Consider the following 15,478-nt stretch of genomic DNA (forward strand, 5'->3'; position numbering starts at 1 on the left):
TGCAGTCATGGCCCAGCCAAAACCCAGATCTTTGTCCAGACGATTGTGCGCTCAAAATTACTTCTAATCAGACTATTTTGCGCTCGATAGTGGCAATTGTGCAACCACGGGCCAGACCAAACCCAGATCATTGTCCAGACGAGTGTGCGCTTAAAATTACTTTTGACCAGACTGTTGTGCGCTCGATGGAGACGATTGTGCAACAATGGGTTTAACTTTGAAATGGTTTAACTTTGAAAGACAGCTTTCCATAAGAAACTTCGTCGTTTACAGTTGATCAAAATTTCCTTTTAAGGGGAGCGGCCTTTGCTATCAGCAGGACCTCTTTGGTTCTGATCAGAGCCATCAGACTCTAGATGTGTCTCTGATCAGAATGCGGTTTTTCGTTGTCGCCTGGCATGGCTAACATCTCTCAGTAAAAATTACAAAAAATCTACGGAAAAATTTGCGCTCAAAATGGTCTCGGATCATACCCAATTGCGCTCAAAATCTTCTCTGATCAACATAATTTGCGTTTGAATTCACCTCTGATTAGACCAAACCAGACGGAATTGACCTCTGATCAGACCATCCCCAGATCGAACTGGCCTCTGATCATACTGCTGTGCGCTCGAACCAAATCCCAAACACTCTCATTTTGGTCTGGAAACACACCGTGTTCGTTAAACTTGTATGCTCAGAGGTGACTTCCGTGTATCACCTCAACCTGGGCTCCAAATAATTTAAAGCGTGGCACCTCACTTCGGTGTGGCACCTCAACCTGGGCTCCAAGGCACCTCCCTGAGCTCGAAAAATAATTTGGGCTAACTTAAGACACTGCATGTTTTATTTTTCGTACGAAAACATATAATACATTTTAAATATAGAGTTGTATATCAGTTTATAGTTTTATTCCGCAGCTTCCAAGGTATGGGTACGAATCTAGGCAAGCCCATGTTTACCCCAGTTTCATCGTGGGTTTTGTGTCCTTTTGGGTAGAGTACCTGTTTCTTGTCTTTTCCGAACAGTGCACCAAAGTCTCCATACGATCCGTAAGATAGTATAAGTACGTCGCTCATGGCCATCAGAGCCATATCAATTCCTGAAAAATATGTATTTATCGTATTTCTCACTGTTTTTTGTAGCAACATGATTACAGATGTGACCGGGGAAGCGCTGTTGGAAATCTTTGACAGCATTTAGTATAATGTTTCCAAACAATTAAGTTCAAATTTAACTCATTTCCAAACAATTTCCAAAGTTCAAACTGCTTCAAATCTGGAATTATCAGTCACTGATACTCCACGCAATTGGACATATGTATTAAGAGAGCTGAATTCAGCTCTGGGATAAAATTTTATTGTTTTTTGACTGTAGTAGTAATTGACCTACAAATTATGGGTAACTTGTCAAAATATAGTTGATAGCCGATTGATATTACTTTATCAGCAGTTGAATTCATGTGTCTAAATCAATATGAGTAACTTACATTTAAATTTTAACGAACAAATCTTGCCGTAATTTTTTTCACATTTCATCAATTTTTCAGCCATCAAAGTAGCATGTTTTCAATATCATTGCAAGTTTTTTGACTTTTTGTCTATATAATATGCAGGGCAAAATGTATAAACTGCCTTTAATTTTAGAACATTTTGTACTACATTACGTTACAAAAACTAGACTTTGTTTTTTCGAGACAATTTTGAATTTCGAGGAGAATAGTGACAAGACCTTATATTACTTTTAACTTTATTGTTATCCAAATGTCGAAAGAAATATGATCTTCATCAGTGGTGTTTTTGGACATCAAAATCATTGTCCGCGATTTTGAACAAATAGTTCCTCTGAAAACTCTTCAATTGGCCTAAAATTTTATTAAATACTGGACATTAGTTAGTATTTACTTATGACCCTATTCAGTCAGATAGTTAATTGTTCTTGTGACCCATGATAAGGTTGATAGCAAATCTACTAATTGTCTTGTTAATCTACAATTAGTATCTGGAGGTTAATACACTATGGTACCAAAAAGCTACGTACACCTTAAGATTTTTAAAAAAGCAATAGAAACAACAAATAATATAACATTTTGAGTTCAAATTAGTTCTCTAATAACGCGTCATTACACCTTTAGCTTTTTTAACGTTTAGTGGACAGTTTGTATAGTTTTCATACAGGTTTCTCACGACGTCTGCGTCAATTTCATTCCAAATTTCATACACTTTTTCTTCTAAATTTTCCCAAAAAACTGTCTGTTTTCGTAATCGCTGCTTCAAAATCGCCCATAATTTTTCAATAGGATTCAGATCTGCACTGTATGCTGGCCATTCCAGTACCTCCCACTCGTTTTCTTGGAAGAAATTGCCGATAATCTTTGATTTATGCACAAGAGCATTATCTTGCTGAAAAATAAGGTCTAGGAAATGCCTTTTTTCGTAAATTTTCAAAATTTCCAAATAACCGACAGCGTTTAGCTTGTTTGGACACTTAACAAGCAATTTCCGTCCATCTGATCGAATTGCACCCCAAAACATAAGTGATCGTTTGTCCGAACTCAAATTTTTTGTGTTTTTTTTTCAAGAAATCTGGTTCCATTTCTTCGAAAAACTCTAACGATTCCGTCGCTGGAGATGCGCACCCTTGTTTCATCAGTAAAAACCACATTCTGCCAGAAAGAGAACGGCTTTTTGAGCATATTGATACACCATTTTGAACGAAAACACTTGCTTTTCTTCTTCAAACTGACTTTTTTGCAGCATTTCTTGAAAAAACGCCATATTTTTTGAGAATTTGTCTAACTGTACCTCTGGAAATTGTACGTAGCAAGAGAAAGCGTTATGAACCACACGAATTCGCTCGAATGAGGTTTTGGGATCTTTCAAAACATCGGCAACTAACTTTTTTTACGATTTTTTTTTACAATTTGGGGGGTCTTCCGCTCCATTTTTGGGCCTCGAAACTGTTGTTTTTCAGGTAACGGTTGTATGCATACTGTGCACTGGATCTTAATTTCAAGTTGAGTTGTTTTTGTATTTTAGACCATTTAAATCCGACATCTCATAGCGTAACAACTTGGCAAACGGTATAAGAACAAAGCGGTTTAACCATCTTTTCTGTTTAAGCGGAGAAAGTGAGAATGAAATATCTCTTAAAACTTTTAAATTTCACACCATTTTTCACGCCTTGTCGCAAATCATGCTTATGAAGCACTAATCATGCTTTAAAAGCAGAAATCATGCTGCACGTAGCTTTTTGGTACCATAGTGTATATCTGTTAATCACGCATTAGGCTCTCTTTTCTTTTTGGTCTAGATGACATGTTGGTAACTATCGTGGTTGTCAGAATCTGCTACTGTAGATAATAGTGATCCGTGAACAAAGGTAACGGTTGGAATGGACAACCGCAATGAAATCTTGTTAGTGTAGTCCACGCTTGCTAAGAAACAGGCATCTTGGACAAATTTGGCAGCAACTGTCAATTGTAACTAAAAGTTGACACTAAACTTGCTTGCTGTCACAAATATTCACTCACCGTTTTAACCTTAATCTTAAAATATGGTCAGTAAAACTACGGACATCTTAATTCTGTACGGACATCTGTAATTTTATTCGGGTAGATTTTGCAACGTAATGTAATAAAATCCACGAAAAGACTATTCATTGTTCTTTGTTAATTGAATAGATCTTCCCCAAGACCCGTGTCGAAAATACCCCCTGGTTACCCCCCCCCCCCCCTCAAACTGATGTAAAAGTTGGGGTGTTAATCGTCTGGGTGGATTTAAGCGATGTAAACTTAGGGGGGTAATGGGGGTAGTGAGGGGATTTTAGATTTTATCCCCCAAAAATTACCACACAGAAATATGGAAGATTATAGGTGTAATTTAAAGGGGTAAAACGATGTAAGATTGGGGGGGGGGGGGTAATGCGGAGTAATGGGAGGGAATTTTTAGATCTTACCCCCAAAACCTGCCCCCGAAAAGATGTAGGATTAGGAGGTAATTATAGGGTGGTAAAGCGTTGTAAGATTAGGGGGGTATTGGGGTGCAATGGGGCGTAATGGGAGGTAATATAGTGAACTTTTAGATTTCACCCCCAAAAAGATTTATGTTTATGGGGTGAATTTTTTACCATCCAAAAAGAGTAAGATTAGGGTGTAATTTTAGGGGGATAAAACAATGTAAGATAAGGAAGGTAGGGAGATTAATGGGGATTTTTTAGATTTTAGTTCTGGATTTGCAGTAAAATCGAAGAAATATCTTATATCGATTTTTTTAGGAGCACAATCTTAAAAGATATAATGAATCTAGGACTGAGCTTTCATAGATTGAGCTCTTTAATAAAAAATTACACAACTCAAATATTACGTAGATGGTAAAGTCTGGGTGTATTTTTCAAACCAGTTGAAACTAGTTTTACTGTTTAAGAATTTTGATACTTTTAGTTCTCCGAAAATTTTTTTCTAAGTTATGTATTAAGATAATTTTTCATAATATGAGCAAAAATCAATACAAACAAGGCGGCTCGGTAATGTGCAATGGCACATAAGGTTCCGACCCCGCCCATCCACAATTTTGTGGATGGGCGACCAAATGAGGAACAGATAGAAAAACCCAAAAATTATTTTTTGCGAATCCCAAAAAAGCCCAAGTCTTTTTCAAAAAATTCCGTATGAACGATAAGATAACCTCCAAAACAAATAACTCAGTGGAGTAAAAATTGATGCATTAGATTGCTGTAATATGTCAATATTAAGAGAGCGAGTCAAAACGAACAGCAAAATCAAACAACAACAACAACAAACATTAATTATATCAAAAAATTTATGTCCCTCTTAAAAACTAAATTTAATAACAAAGTCAACATACCGTCAGATAAACCTGAAACTAAACAAAAATAACTTAAAAATCACCACAAAACATATGCGACCAGTCCATAGAAAGGTTGGGTAATAATTATACAAAAAAGAACAAAAACAGAAAAGTAAAAAAAATTAACTTTTTTTTTTGAAACAATTAACTTCAAAGTAATAAATACCATTAGGAATAAATTAATATTACCACAAATTTGCGATTGCCACTGCTTCTATAGAAGGGCATTAGGACCTGACCTTATTCATTTTTTAGAGCGGCTAAAAAGAACAACAAAGAACAAACAAAATTTAAATTGAAACTTGCCAGAAAACGCTGTCAAAACCGTCAAGCCAAATTTTGGCACTCAAAATATATTTGATTGCGCCTTCTTCAAACAGTTATAATGTAGTACGTGGCCATTCATTAGTAAGACTAGGTAACAAGTAGACAAAAAAGCGGAGTGCTAAAGTATGTAATACTTTTAATTTTTTTTTCGAAACAAAATTACATTCAATGTCATGAAAGGCATTAATTACAAAAAGAACTATTTAAATATCGTCGTTTTTTCATGAAAAAGAAACCCTCGAGACCTGTAATTATCCAGAATATTTCTTGCATCTACAAAAAGAACGTCAAATATGACAAAAATCAAATTAATTTAATTTTTTTTTGTGAAAAAGCGGTGTCGAAGCCAGTAAGGTCATAACAAAATCTTTAAAAAAAAGATTTTTGGACACTAATCCCTTTTATTCCCTTGACACCCATAATGTCATATTTGACCTGTAATCAACTAACGAGATTAGGTAACAAAAAGAAACATAAAAAGAACAAAATTGCGAAGTTAAAAAATTATTTTTTAATTTTGGAAAACGATGGGTTTGAAAGTCATAAAAGCCATCAGCTATCTGCTAATATCAGAATATCGGTTTTTCTATTCTTCCATGAAAAGCCAATGAAAGCTATCACTAAACAGGAAATTTCATACGACCGAAACGACAAAGTATAAATGACAGTTAAGACAAAATTAAAAAATTCAATTGATTTCTTCAAGAAAGAGGCGTCGAGGCCATTAAAACGATGATTTATATCTTTCAAGATTTTAATATGTTCAATTGTGTTTTAATTTGAATGCTAATAAGGTGACATGAGAACTGTCAATAATGTGATAATGTGACAAAATTAGAAAACATGAAAAACTGGCAAATATCAAAACAAACAAAAATCTAAAATCTTGTAGTATCAAAGCCAGAAAACAATAATTTCAGGCTTAAAACTGCAACCGAGAATAAATGTTAACTCAGTAGAAAGAAGAAGCAGTCTTTTTTTGCTGACACTAAGCTGGAAGTTGAACAAATTAAGAAAAAAATAGAGGAAAAGTTAATTAAGCCATTATTTATTGAAAAGTCAATTATTTTTAAAAAAAACCACCATAAACTTTCAATTAAAAAACTAAATGAATTAGCCTGGAGCTGTTTCGCAAGCGAATTGGTTGGACCTATCACTCCTGAGCTTTGATTTGATATGTTCTGTTCTTTATTATTAAAAAAAAGTCTTTTTTTAAAAAAAAAAGACCGACTGATTACAACCCGATTTTTTTTTGGATTGTAAGAGTCCAAGAATGGCCCAAAACTACCCCTGTTAATACTTATTGTCCGTTAAGAACAATTGATTTTTCAAATGTTGTAGATATAGATAATTTCTGAGTTGAAACTCAAAATAAATTTTGCATTTTTGATAATCAACGAGTAAAGTTAGCAAAAAACGGCAAAGTTTTAACTACAAGGCACTCTCTGCGGACTCTGAAGTAGAAATAGCCCCCCTCTGAGTCTACAAAGATTGTATGAGTGTTGTTTGGGGGTGTACTGTAGGCAAATTTAATCAAAGTGGACTAAAGTAGCTTATTTCGTGCTGTTGTTGATGAAAAAGGCTAAATTTTGAAATGTTTATCCAGATTTTTTGACCAAAAAATTAAATCAAAACAATCAAAAATGCTTGTTCGTCTTCAAAAATGAAATCAACGACACTATTCTTAAAAATTATAACAAATTTTAGCAAAATTGACGAAAATTTAGGCAAAAATTCCGGAAAATGTGAATAAAAACAACGTGAATTCACTCTTCTTTTCTCAGAAGTTTAAGCCTCGATAACTCCCTGTAGAAAACGAAAATTAAAAAAATCTTTTTAATTCCATATTCTACGCTGAACGAGCTTTCTAATGATACCAGTCTCAACTCTCTACGATGAATATATCGAGCGGCGAAAATTCACTGAACAAAAAAAAAAAAAAACCCAGTTGAGTATATAGTTCCTCCCCCCTCAAGAGGGTCGGAACAATAATGGTATTCCACAGTTATCAAAGCGAACTATTATACCATGTATTATACCGTGTAGAAAGTTAACAATCAAGAGTACTAACCAGAAAAATCCTTCTGATCATCGTTAAATAATTTCGACTGGATAGGAGCCACAATCACAATTTTCATGCCTCTGAAGTCTGCTTCGTAACTTTTGAAGAAACCCTCGACATCTTTGCTGGTATGGCCCAGTATATAAAACACTGGCTTCTGAAACAAAATCTCGAATTCCTGAAAAGCGAGAAAATTTGCGTTCCGAAATTTTGTTTTCATAAGAATCAGAAAAACAAATTAACGCTTTTTTAAACTGAAAATGAAATGTTTCGTTTAGCCTAATTAGAGCTGAGATAAGAGAATAGCCGCCACAATTTTGTGTATAAACTTAGAAAGATGCAAAATCATAATTAAAGAGGTCGTAATCTATCCGGGCCGGTGGGGGGGGGGGCAGAGACAATTGCGATTCTCTACATACATCTTGGCAGAGAACATATCCAACAAGGAAAACTCTGTCGAGACCTTGCCTTGTTTGGCGCCGTTTTAACCAGGACAACTTGCGTCACGTTTATGTTAATAGCTGAATACCCGAGTGGAGGTGTCACCGCCATTCATCGCAAAATTATGTAAGATAAGCGGTGAATGTGGAAAATTTTGTAAGATAAGCGGTGAATGCGGTGAAATTACATAAATCAGGCTGTGAATGCGGTGAATAAACCTTTATCGCCTGGTAGCGGTGAAATTACATAATTATGTACGAAATTTGCGGTGAAAAAACCAACTTTTCACCGCTTATCTTACATGTTTTTCCGATTTTTTCTTCTTGGATTTTTCTGAACTCTGATTTAATGGTCTGTAATATGTTATGCATTATGTAATATTTTATGTATTACATACCCGGACTTGAGTCGCAGAGCTTTTCAGCGCTGAACCAGCACATTTCAAGAACAAACACTTAATTCAGTTCTGAAACATGGTATCTCCAGAATATCTTAAGTTTCTTTATGTGCAGTATTTCTTCATTATGATTATATTGAGGTCAGAGAGTTCGCCCAGGCTAAACTTATCCTGTATAGTCTGAAAATTACTCATACCCTAAAATTAAGTCTGAGCAGAAGAAAGTCATAATTTTGTAGCTTATAACTGGTAATTACTATAGTAGTATATACACTATTTATATATAAGCTGGATTGTAGGCAGTTACCACAAAGCCCATTTAGCTCAGTGGCTACGACTTGCTACGCAAATTAAATGTCACAAGTACCCACGCGGAAGTTCGAATCGCATGTAACGCAAACCTTGTTGGCGGGAGTTAAGCTGAACATATTATTTTTCATGAAGTAAATTTAACTCAATAATCAGACTGGCCAGTGTAAATAGTGACATGAACAGAGTACTCGCCATCCTAAAAAACAGAATGTCTTTAGACTGATTCAGCGCTGATTTGCTCTGCCACCAACCTCCGGGTATGTTACATAACCTAGGTCTGTAATATTTCCATAACACTAAAAAGGCAAGATCAAACAAGGCGAGATCTTTACCGCACTAAGGTGGATAAGATAGATTTGAATTATTAACTTTAGGAAAGATGTATTTAACATTAGATGATGAGGTGTTCAAAGTCATCACAATGAGATGAAAAGTGTAAGCAGGAACATCGAATAAAATTTAAAAAAATTCTCACTAACTTTTCTAATTTTTTTCCCACAAAACTAACAGTACAGAGGAACATCGAATTAAATTATATGAAATTCTCACTAACTTTTCTAATTTTTTCCCACAAAAATTGTTTTCCGTGAGTAAGTTTGCCATAAAAACACATTATCACAATTGAACAACAAGGAATTAACAAGTAAAAATCTATTAAACAGTCAGAACTTAATATTGTAAGAACCAAAGTGGCACTGGGTCTAACCAGCACCAAAGTATCAAGAGCTATACAACATTGCTTTGTCTGCTTGTAATATATACAATCAGAGTTTAGATAGAATAGTAGTTGTTATCGTGCCATTGCGAGTTAATTTGGATACGAATCAAATTTAATTGAATCATCAAATATTTTTTGGTTGATTCTGCCGAACTTCGATGTGGCGTAGGAAATTTAGTTAGATGGTACAAAATGCTGTTAATTTTTTGCGAATCTTTCAGCAGTTTTGATATAATTTCTTGAAAGTTTTATAATAATTTTTTTAATCATTTGTCTCGAGTTGCCCAAGATGATCCATCCGCCAATTTTGCTTCAAAGTGATCACGATTATCAGTCGCACACCTCTATAATTCATGTTTTTACAATTACACCCAATCACTACTATTATTATTATTTAGGTACTTTCTATCTGTGCTTTATCTAATTGAACATTTTTCAAAGGAAATTTTTGATTTGAAAGCATGTAAACAAAAAATGCCCAACAAATCCGGTGCCGGGACACATCTAATAGATAGTTGACATATTGGTTCAAACTTTGACTTCATTTCAAACAAAATTTACGGTAGCACTAAATTGTTCAAATAAAACTAACTTGCCTAAGTTGTGCTAAATTTAACAATTGCAACAAAATTTTACTTGTATTTTGACTCGTGTGAAATTGACATTCTTTAATGAAAATTTTTGTTCAAGAACTTTACTTAAATTTTAATATTTGCACATTACTGTCATAAATCGCTCTGAAGAAACAAGCACAAAATGTTTTCTCCCGAGAAAGACAATTTATTGTACATTAACTCAAAAACTTTATAAACAAATTAGAAAACATATCCATATAACGTCGGACAAATACTACAGAGGGGGATGGTTTTGCTAGTCGCTAGTTTAAACTAAGGAAAGCTTGAGTGGGGGAGGAGGACAAAAGTGGGTTGATTACTGTAGTTAATAAGTAAAGTATTCAAAAGTACCCTAATAAAATGATTAGGTGTTTTGTGAAAAATACATCAAGTAGCTGGTAAAAAAAACTGTTATCAGAGCAAACTTCAAATATTTAGCGTTAACTTTATTAAAAACCATACATCATTTTGATTTCAAACTATTTGACTTATTTTTTAATAGCAAAATTGATAGAAATAAAAAAAACTTCAGACTGGAATTTCAGTCGATATATCGTCAAAGTCTAAATAGCTTATCACCGATCAAATGAACATGCTTGAGACCTTAATTTTTATCTTCTAAGCGGACCCTAATTTTGATAAGCTTCAACAGCCGGGATATTACTAAAAACATTTGCTAGAGGTTTCGTCCGTTACTGGTGTTTTTCAAATTTATTTTGACAGAAATTTACTATTATGTATTCCTCTGTCGTTTTAAACAGTTTCTTGGAATGACACATAATTTACAATCAGAATGTGTGGACCTAAATCAAGTTTATAAGGAGAAAGGAATTAGACGTAGCACTGAGTTGGTACTAATTTAAGAATACAAAATGGAAAACGAGAATATAAATATTTGACGATATAAAACCCAACTCGAACACCAATTGGTACTGTACCACTGTCAAAAAACTATACCTCTTTAGAGGTCACGTGTCCTCAAGAATAAAACGAGACTGTGCGCTCAACAATTTACACCTTTTAAGAAAGAATTCTGGTTTTAAAATTATATTCCCATGGCGTTACTGATTTGCTTCAATCTCACCTTGAGATAATGTTTAACTTGCTTTATTTTTTGATAGTTACTTAACTTGAGTACTGATAAGTCAAAAAATGTTTAAACTTAAATTACACGTGGGATCTAGGATCTGAACATTTTACAATCCAACATCTTACTAATCTATTTGAGTTACAAAGATGCTTGAAATAGATCAATTTGCGGCATTGCATTTGTTCACTTCGCTCATAATGATATTTCTGTCCCTTCAAACTAGGTACAGATTTGTTAAAAGTTAACATACGTTTGTTACTTATTATTTGCATTTAAGTACCTCTAAGGTAGACTATAAACTGAGACAATAATTAGGGGTTAAACTCTAAGTGTCCCTCGAAACGTCCCAATCGTGTATATACTTGTATCACAGAACAGCAGTATAATATAACTGAACATAACTGACTAACGTTGGTCGAATTGCTCTCAAACGACTGCCGAGCGTTTGGCTTCGTCAGTAGCAGCCACGGTTTAGTGAGGCTAGTTTTAGCTTAATTGAGTAGGGCGTAAGGTGAGCGCAGTGCACGGGGGCTGCAGTGGGGGGGGGGGGGGGGGGGGAGGGGACTGCCCGGGTTGAAGTTTTTTTGATTTCATACAAGGATCATATATGATTTCATACTGTCCATACTTGATTTCTTAGTACGATCCTTGTATGAAACCAAAGAAATCATATATGATCATATATGATATAAGAAAAAAATGCATATCACGTCATATTCGTTTTCTGAATATGTTTAAACCACAACGTTATTCTTTTAGCGCACACAAAGAATCAAATGTGGATTGCAAATGCGATATAATAATTTAATGAGTCCTCTGAATTTTTTTGTATGATCCTTGTATGATTTCTAGGAAATCATATATGGTCCTTGTATGACTACCAAGAAATCATACAAATCATATATGACCTAGTATGACTACTACGAATCATATATGACCTAGTACGAAATCAAAGAATGTTGTATGATCGTTGACCCGGTTGGGGGCTGAGGGGGAAACAGTGGTAGGGGGTCTTTAGCTGCACATGGCCCTTACGGTCTGAAAGATGTGCAGGGGTGGACATTGAGGGAGCGGGAGGGTGTTGAAGTGAAGGGGTTGATGTGAGGGTGGTGGTGGGGGGGGGTGTTGTTGCGGGGGGAGTTAGGTCAACCGCCAAGAAACGTCCTTCCATAAGTACAACCGCCACCATAAGTATAAGTTTCCAAAACAGTTTCTGTGAATCCCTTACTTGGAGACTAGTGAGTTGAAAGGCTCTAAGGGCTTTAAATGCCAACTGGGCGCTGCGTTTTTGCGGACGAAAAGTCAAATATGGGCAGGCAAAATGTCGGTCTAGCAAAAAATCGCTTAAAATGACCAACAGGACTAATATAATTGCTACAAACTTCGGCTGAGAGCAATCAAATATTCGGCAGTCGATTGATCCTACACTTACTATTGACGACAATGTTGAGCCAATATAACCCAGGCTAAGGCAACCAGAAAAAATGCAATTTGAACGTTGGGCCGAATATTAAATGTAAATATCCAGAATGAAAACGACGTTTTACACCCATTTTTAGGTCAATTGAACAAGTTAGGAAGAAGTCATCGTAACACAAGAGTTCAGCTAAGTTTGTTGGGGAGAAAACCTTTCTATACTAATTTTCTATGATAGATATACAATTTAATCACAATGAAAATACGGGTCTTTCCTTTTATAACCCCCCCTCCCCGTGACAAAAATGGGTTGATTACTGTAGTTAATAATTAAAGTATTCAAAAGTACCCTATTAAAATGATTAGGTGCTTTGTGAACAATACATCGCATAGCTGGTTAAAAAAAACTATTATCAGAGCAAACTTCAAATATTTAGCGTTAACTTTATTAAAAACCATACATCATTTTGATTTCAAACTATTTGACTTATTTTCTTAATAGCAAAGTTGATAGAAAACAAAAAAACTTATCTAAACTGTTAAAAAAACGAGTTACTTGACTTTCATTATTAAACATTGCTCTGGAATTTCAGTCGAGATATCGTCAAAGTCTATATAGCTTATCACCGATCAAATGAACATGGTTGAGACCTTAATTTTTAGCACTGAGTTGGTACTAATTTAAGAATAAAAACGGAAAACGAGAATATAAATATTTGACGATATAAAACCCAATTCGAACACCAATTGGTACTGTTACCACTGTCAAAAAACTATACCTCTTTAGAGGTCACGTGTCCTCAAGAATAAAAAGAGACTGTGCGCTCAACAATTTACACCTTTTAAGAAAGAATTCTGGTTTTCTAATTATATTCCCATGGCGTTACTGATTTGCTTCAATCTCACCTTGAGATAATGTTTAACTTGCTTTATTTTTTGATAATTACTTAACTTGAGTACTGATAAGTCAAAAAAAGTTTAAACTTAAATTACACGTGGGATCTAGGATCTGAATACTTTACAATCCAACATCTTACTAATCTATTTGAGTTACAAAGATGCTTGAAATAGATCAATTTGCGGCATTGGATTTGTTCACTTCGCTCATAATGATATTTCTGTCCCTTCAAACTAGGTACAGATTTGATAATGCTTAACATACGTTTGTTACTTATTATTTGCATTTAAGTACCTCTAAGGTAGACTAGAAACTGAGACAATAATTAGGGGTTAAACTCTAAGTGTCCCTCGAAATGTCCCAATCGTGTATATACTTGTATCACAGAACAGCAGTATAATATAACTGAACATAACTGACTAACGTTGGTCGAATTGCTCTCAAACGACCGCCAAGCGTTTGGCTTCGTCAGTAGCAGCCACGGTTTAGTGAGGCTAGTTTTAGCTTAATTGAGTAGGGCGTAAGGTGAGCGCAGTGCAGGGGGGCTGCAGTTGGGGGGGGGGGGGCTGCAGTGGGGGGGGGGCTCCATAGTTGATTTCTTAGTACGATCCTTGTATGAATCCAAAGAAATCATATATGATCAGATATGATATAAGAAAAAAATGCATATCACGTCATATTCGTTTTCTGAATACGTTTAAACCACAAAGTTATTCTTTTAGCGCACACAAAGAATCAAATGTGGATTGCAAATGCGATATAATAATTTAATGAGTCCTCTGACTGCATTATAGGAGAATTTGTGGCATCAGTCAATGTATTATGTATCATATATGACCTTGTATGAAATCCAAGAAACTTTTTCAACTTCAATGGAAAATCAAAATTATACAGTTTTTAGTCTTTGAATTTTTTTGTATGATCTTTGTATGATTTCTAGGAAATCATATATGGTCCTTGTATGACTACCAAGAATTCATACAAATCATATATGACCTAGTATGACTACTACGAATCATATATGACCTAGTACGAAATCAAAGAAAGTTGTATGATCGTTGACCCGGTTTGGGGCTGAGGGGGAAACAGTGGAAGGGGGTCTTTAGCTGCACATGGCCCTTATGGTCTGAAAGATGTGCAGGGGTGAACATTGAGGGAGGGGGAGGGGGTTGAAGTGAAGGGGTTGATGTGAGGGTGGTGGTGGGGGGGGGAGGGGGTTGTTGTTGCGGGGGGAGTTAGGTCAACCGCCAAGAAACGCCCTTCCATAAGTACAACCGCCACCATAAGTATAAGTTTCCAAAACAGTTTTTGTGAATCCCTTACTTGGAGACTAGTGAGCTGAAAGGCTCTAAGGGCTTTTAATGCCAACTGGGCGCTGCGTTTTTGCGGACGAAAAGTCAAATATGGTCAGGCAAAATGTCGGTCTAGCGAAAAATCGCTTAAAATGACCAACAGGACTAATATAATGCTACAAACTTCGGCTGAGAGCAATCGAATATTCGGCAGTCGATTGATCCTACACTTACTATTGACGACAATGTTGAGCCAATATAACCCAGGCTAAGGCAACCAGAAAAAATGCAATTTGAACGTTGGGCCGAATATTAAATGTAAATATCCAGAATGAAAACGACGTTTAACACCCATTTTTAGGTCAGTAGAACAAGTTAGGAAGAATTAATCGTAACACACAAATTCAGCTAAGTTTGTTGAGGAGAAAAACTTTCGGTATTAATTTTCTATGACAGATATGCAATTTAATCACAATGAAAATACGGGTCTTTCCCATTATAAACCCCCCCCCCCATGAAATTATAGCCCCCCCCCATTATGGTGTATTTACCATGATTGGGGGGGGGGGGCATAGGTTATCTGACCACTAAGCTGGGGGGGGGCTATAATGGGAAAGACCCGAAAATACCTTGTAAGAATTGACGACAGTTTTGAATGCCTCCTGCATGTAGTTAGTCTCATCAAACACACTAGGACCCCAACCGAGTGCCCTCAAGTGCCTCAAGTAGTCACCCATGCGCATGTGAACAAACACAACTGTACAATCGTCTTTCGAAGTGCAATCGTGAATACTCTTCAAATGGGTCAGAACTATCTCTGCGTCTTTCCACACATCCTCTCTGAATCTGACTCGAGCACGGAACTCAGAGTAATAGGCTGAAAAAAGAAAATATTTAGGTCACGGTGCGCTGATTACGTCACTATACTTTTCAAGTCGTGTAAATGGCTTGTCGAGATGTCAGTGCATGAAAGTTCATTTTTTGTAAGACATGCGCTAAATCGGCTACAGCTATGGAAAAAATGCGTTGAAATTTCAAATAGTTTAGCTCAAATATGCTGTCTC

General features: G+C 35.7%; 1 protein-coding gene across 1 annotated transcript in view; it reads right to left on the reverse strand.

The window, feature by feature from the left end:
- Positions 1-803: 803 nt before the first annotated feature.
- Positions 804-15,478, reverse strand: part of LOC142348701 (uncharacterized) — a 35,575-nt gene continuing 20,900 nt past the window's right edge. The window contains exons 5-7 of the mRNA XM_075400151.1: positions 15,044-15,291; positions 7,246-7,393; positions 804-1,081 (exon numbers count right to left, since the gene is read on the reverse strand). Coding sequence (XP_075256266.1) covers positions 876-1,081; positions 7,246-7,393; positions 15,044-15,291 — 602 coding nt within the window. The 3' untranslated portion in view covers positions 804-875. The remainder of the gene's footprint in view (positions 1,082-7,245; positions 7,394-15,043; positions 15,292-15,478) is intronic.

The sequence above is a fragment of the Convolutriloba macropyga genome, chromosome 10, assembly GCF_964194025.1.
Source record: "Convolutriloba macropyga chromosome 10, txConMacr16.3, whole genome shotgun sequence".
Classification (NCBI taxonomy): Eukaryota; Metazoa; Xenacoelomorpha; order Acoela; family Convolutidae; genus Convolutriloba; species Convolutriloba macropyga.